The sequence below is a fragment of the Arachis duranensis genome, chromosome 3, assembly GCF_000817695.3.
Source record: "Arachis duranensis cultivar V14167 chromosome 3, aradu.V14167.gnm2.J7QH, whole genome shotgun sequence".
NCBI classification, from domain to species: Eukaryota; Viridiplantae; Streptophyta; class Magnoliopsida; order Fabales; family Fabaceae; genus Arachis; species Arachis duranensis.
The window spans coordinates 99,795,540-99,801,392 of NC_029774.3; the positions used below are offsets into that span (position 1 = coordinate 99,795,540).

Here is a 5,853-nt window from a genome sequence, read left to right on the forward strand (position 1 = left end):
GTTGTATGGTTTCCTTGGATGTACGTTATCGAACGAAAGTATTTTTGGGAACGGTATTTGCGGTTTAAAGTTTCAAACAGGCTCATATTTTAGTAATAAATAGTATAAGAGTCGTCGTAATGTCCGAGCTATCAGAGTAGCGCAGCCGGAAGCGTGAACTTTGGTAGTTAGGGTGTTACAAAAAGGAACCTCAGCTTGAGGCAAAGAGTGAATTGAAGCCTCTTCCATCTCATTTGAAGTATGCTTTCTTAGAGGACAACCAAAAGTTTCCGGTCATTCTTGCTAGTGAGCTTTCTAGTGAAGAAGAAGAAAATCTCCTAGATGTTCTCAGAAAGTACAAGAAGGCAATTGGTTGGAGTCTAGCCGATATTGTGAGGATTGACCCTCGCAAGTGCACGCATCGTATATTTCTCCAAGAGGGAGCTAGGCCGGTTAGGCAACCGCAAAGGAGGCTAAACCCAACCATCCTCGATGTGGTAAAGAAGGAGGTCACTAGGCTACTTGATGCGGGTATCATATACCCGATTTCTGACAGTGAGTGGGTGAGCCCGGTCCAGGTTGTTCCCAAGAAATCAGGCATCATTGCGGTTAAAAAAGATGATAGTGAAGTGGTCACCAAGAGAGTACAAAATGCATAGCAAGTGTGAATCGATTATAGAAGATTGAATGCCGCTACAAGGAAGGACCACTACCCTTTCCCCTTTATCGATAAGATGTTGGACCGTTTGGTGGGTAAATCCCATTACTGCTTTCTTGATGGATTCACTGGTTATTTCCAAATTCACATTGCTCCTGAAGATCAGGAAAAGACCATATTCACTTGCCCTTTTGGCATCTTTTCCTACAAAAGGATGTCATTTGGACTATGTAATGCACCTGCTACTTTTCAGCAGTGCATGACCAGTGTCTTTTCCGTTATAATGGAGAGTTTCTGGAGTCTTTATGGATGACTTTAGTGTTTATGGAACTTCATTTGATTGTTTCTTAGAGAACTTGGCCAAGGTCTTAGCTAGATGTGTTGACACTAACCTTGTCTTGAATTTTGAGAAATGTCACTTTATGGTAAGACAAGGTATAGTGTTAGGACATGTATCTCATGAAGGAATTTCTGTAGACCCGGCCAAGGTCGATGTTATCACCACTTTACCTCATCCCTCATCTGTGAAGGAGGTCCGCTCGTTTTTAGGACATGCAGGATTCTATAAGTGCTTTATCAAATATTTTAGCAAGATTGCTTTGCCATTGTCGCGCCTGCTCCAAAAAGATGTGGACTTTGAGTTTGACAGTAAATGTGTGAAAGCTTTTGAAGAGCTAATGAGAGTTCTTACCATGGCACCGATTGTGCGAGGCCCCAACTGGACGTTGCCATTTGAGATAATGTGGGATACGTCAAACCATGCTATAGGTGCCACGCTTGTACATCGCGATGGTAAACTCTCTTATGTCATTGCATACTCTTCTAAAACACTTGATGCAGCACAATCCAACTATACCACTACTGAAAAGGAACTCCTAGCTATTGTTCATGCTTTAGATAAATTCATATCTTATTTGCTGGATCAAAGATAGTGGTATACATGGATCATGTAGCTTTGAAATACTTATTGACAAAGAATGAGTCAAAACCTAGACTCATACGTTGGATCTTGCTTTTGCACGAATTCGACATTGAGATTAGGGACCGGAGTGGATCTCAAAACTTGGTTGCAGATCATTTAAGCCGCCTTGAGAATTTAAAATCTGATCCATTTCCAATCAATGACTCATTCCCATTGGATAGTTTGCATGCTGTGTCGGATAGCTTTCCTTGATTTACCCCAATGGCGAACTACTTGGCAGCGAAACTCTTCCCTCACAACTTTTCTAAAAACCAAAGGGATAAGTTGAGGAGTGATTCCAAATACTACATTTGGGATGACCCTCACTTGTGGAAGAGGGGAGTGGACCAAGTAATTCGAAGATGTGTCCCAGAGTCTGAAATCTAACCCATTCTTGAAGCTTGCCATTCGTCCGAATGTGGTGGCCACTTTGGCCCACAAAGGACCTCTAAAAAAGTGTTGGATTGTGGATTCTGGTGGCCAACCATATTCAAGGATGCTAACCAGTTATGTGTGTCTTTCCATCAGTGTCAGAAGTCGGGAAACACGTCCCAAAGGGATGAGATGCCTCAACAACCTATGTTATTCTGTGAGATATTTGATGTATAGCATTGACTTTATGGGACCATTTCTCAACTCCAGTAGGTATCTGTATATTCTGTTAGTGGTTGACTACGTGTCAAAGTGGGTGGAAGCAATAGTTACCCACCTTGACGACGCCAATACCGTCATTTCTTTCATTAGGAATAACATTGTATGCCGTTATGGGTCACCACGAGCAATCGTTAGCGACCAAGGATCCCACTTTTGTAACAAGAAAGTAGAGGCAGTGCTCAAGCGCTATGGGGTAGTGCATAAGGTTGCCACTGCTTATCATCCACAAACCAACAGACAAGCAGAAGTGTCCAACCGGGAAATTAAGAGAATCTTAGAGAAAGTGGTCAATCCACAAAGGAAGGATTGGAGCCTCCAGTTATGAGATGCACTATGGGTGTATAGAACGGCCTACAAGACTCCGTTAGGGATGAGTCCCTTCCGGATCGTCTATGGTAAGGCATTCCACCTTCTGGTGGAGATTGAACACAAAGCCTATTGGGCAGTAAAGCGGTGCAACATGGATTTGACCCAGGCAGGAGTAGCCAGAAAATTGCAGCTAGAGGAGCTCGAGTGTTTGAGGAACGAAGCGTATGAGAATGCCCAAATTTACAAGGAAAAGACTAAAGCATTCCATGACCATCACATCCGGAAGAAGGACTTCCAAGAAGGTGATGAGGTTCTCCTCTACAATTCGAGGCTTCATTTCATGCCTAGCAAGCTCCGCTCTAGATGGGAAGGACCTTTCAAGGTGAAGGAGATAAAGCCCTATGGAGTGGTGGAGTTGTTTGATCCTAAAAGTGAAGCAACTTTCAAGGTGAATGGATATAGCGTGAAAAAGTACCATGGCTACAAGCTCCCAAAAGAGCTAGAGGTGTTCCTATTGGCGGATGCACCTAGAGAAGGAGAAGCTTGAGCGACTGACCATCCAACTTAAGGACGTTAAAGAAAAGTGCTTGGTGAGAGGCACCCCACTGTGGTAAGATCTTCCTTGTGTATACCGTCTTGCTTTTAGCTTTAGATTCTTGTGAATTTTTAAACTTCTTGATGTTGTTGATTGCTTAGGAATGCTAGTTTTATTGATCTTGTTGGATAACTAGGATATTTAGATAGATTTCATCATTTTGGTATGGAAGAATTGTTGAAGTGGAGAGAATGCTATGTTTTGAATAGTGCATGAATTTGTAAAGTGTTCTCTTGCCTACTAGCTTAAACACCTACCAAGAATGTATTAGAATAGCTTCTTCTATGTTGTGTTAAAAAAAAGAAAAGGAAAAAGGGCATTTACGCGCGAGCGAACTGTGTGCTCGTGCGTCGGTGGTGCGTTCTTACTCCTGGGCCAAAAAAATCAAGAGTTGTACCCACCTTGTGTCCACTTTGTGTCCACTTCATGTCAGGCACCCACGCGCCAGCGGGCATGCCGCCTGCGCGCCCCCTTGCAACTTGGCCATCGACGCGCAAGCACATTGTGCGCGCGCGCCGATGGTGCACTATGCACTCCCTGGTACAAAAATCCAAGAGTTGTGCCATACTTGTGCCATACTTGTGCCTAGTCTGTGCCCGCACTGACGCGTCCGCACTGCGCACGTCCGCGCCGGTAGCCAACTCCGTCATGCATGCGTTAGCGCAATGTGCGCGTCCGCGCGCCTGTGCTACATGCCAACTCTGGTATAAAATCCTGAGACTTAGGCCAACTTTGTGCCAGGGGCACAGTTGTACTCGCGCGTACACGCCAATGACGTGCACGCGTCCCTCGTTCAACTCTCACCGACGCGCCAGCGCACCGTGCGCGCGCGCGTCGGTCGTGCGAACTAGTTTTAAAGCTGCGCGCCCTGCTTCTCTCACCCTCTGTCTTATTTCTTTCTTCTTCTTCCTTCATCCCTTTTCTTCTCTTCTCATTTCTTCTCTTCCATACTCCACTACTACCGTCTTCGGCTACTCACCGACAACCACCACCTCTTCTGGTGGCACTACATCTCTTCCCTCTCTTTCTCATCTTCAAAAGGAAAATTCACCTTGTTCTTTTACACTTCTCCAGGTTCTACTTCCTCCATATCTCATCTATTACTTTCTTTGCATCACTTCTTTTTCTAGTTATATTTTTCCTGTTGATTTACTTATTTTCTCTTTTAGTTGCATGATTATACCACTTGCTTTTTGCTTGTTTACTTTTTCTTCTTTTTGTTTTTCCATGGATGTTGAACTTGAACTTTGATTTATTTTGATGGATCTTCTTGATTGTTTTTCATTATCTTTGTCAGTGGATGATGTTGTGTGATGATTGGTACTTCATTTTGGGCTTCTAATTGGTTGAGTATCTCATAATTGCTCATTGCTTGTTAAATGCACACCAAGTGTTCGAGGAAATGCACATATTCCATCTTGGTTTATTCTAGTCATATATCTTAAATTTGGTGCTTCTTCTTCATTCACTTGCTCTCCTCTAAGTGCATTGTACCCGTTTCGCTTATTACTTGCTAATTAGATACTCATTGAACATGACTTGCTCTTTGTTTTGGATGCTTGAGATCATTCCTCTCATGCCATATTGCATGCTTTACTCTCTCTTGCATCCCATGCCAAGTGTTGTGACCGATGCTTCTATGACTACTTTGTTATACTATTTCTTTTGGGCACTACCTCTCACTTGCGTGTTTGTTGAGTTGATCCTTTGGGTTTAACACTTTCCTTCTTTCCCCTCCTTTTTTAGGATGGCCACCAAGAAAGGCAAGGAGAAAGCTTTGATAAACCACTATTTTATGGTTTACAATGTGCTTAATTGTGTGGTTTTATCATGGTCTTTACCCACTTATTCATATAATTAGCATGCATTTATATTTCCTTCCTAAAATTATTACATGATTGAAAACATGCTTCTTTGGTCTTAATTTAGCCAATCTTAATCTTCTCTTATTACCATTCGATGCCTTAATCTGTGTGTTAAGTGTTTCAGGCTTTATAGGGCATGAATGAGTGATAGATTGGGAAGGAAGCTTGCAAAAATGGAAGGAACACAAGAAATTGAGGAGATGACCAGCGAGAAGTGACGCGTACGCGTTAGCGATGCGACCGCACGGAAGAAAGGAATTCGCAGTGACGCGATCGCATGGCTCACGCGACCGCGCAGATTGGGAAAGCACAAGTGACGCAGAAGCGTGGATGACGCGGGCGCATGGCAGGGAAAAACACGAATGACGCGTCCGCATGGATGACGCGATCGCGTGACGTGCGTGATCTGCAGAATTACAAAAGTTGCTGGTAGAGATTCTGGGCCGCATTTCAACCCAGTTTTCGGCCCAAAAACACAGATTAAAGTCAGGGAACTTACAGAGACTCATCTTGCTTTCATAATTCATAATTTTAGTTTTAGATGTAGTTTTTAGAGAGAGAGATTTTCTCCTCTCTCTTAGCATTAGGATTAGGATTCCTCTTAAAGGGTTTAGAATTTCTTTTAATCACTTTAGGATTATTTCATCTTCATCAGGTTCAATAATTTATGTTTCTCTTCTACTTTTATTTACTATGATATTTTTATTTGTGTTTGATTGATGTTGCCCAATTGGATGATGATATTGTCCATGTTAGAATTGACATTTTTATTTAATATGAATTGAGGTATTTCATATTTATATGTTATGGATGCTTTGGTTTTATTCAATTT

The 5,853-nt window shown here is 42.6% G+C and overlaps 1 protein-coding gene across 1 annotated transcript; it reads left to right on the top strand.

The window, feature by feature from the left end:
• The first annotated feature begins 2,622 nt into the window (after positions 1–2,622).
• On the top strand, positions 2,623–3,108 carry LOC107479857 (uncharacterized). Its single transcript, XM_016099955.1, has one exon. It carries the CDS (start codon positions 2,623–2,625, stop codon positions 3,106–3,108), a length of 486 nt encoding a protein of 161 aa, XP_015955441.1.
• Positions 3,109–5,853: the final 2,745 nt, after the last annotated feature.

Bases quoted from the DNA above. Each gene is read 5' to 3' on its own strand.
- LOC107479857 (XM_016099955.1), top strand. From the start codon at position 2,623: ATGAGTCCCTTCCGGATCGTCTATGGTAAGGCATTCCACCTTCTGGTG.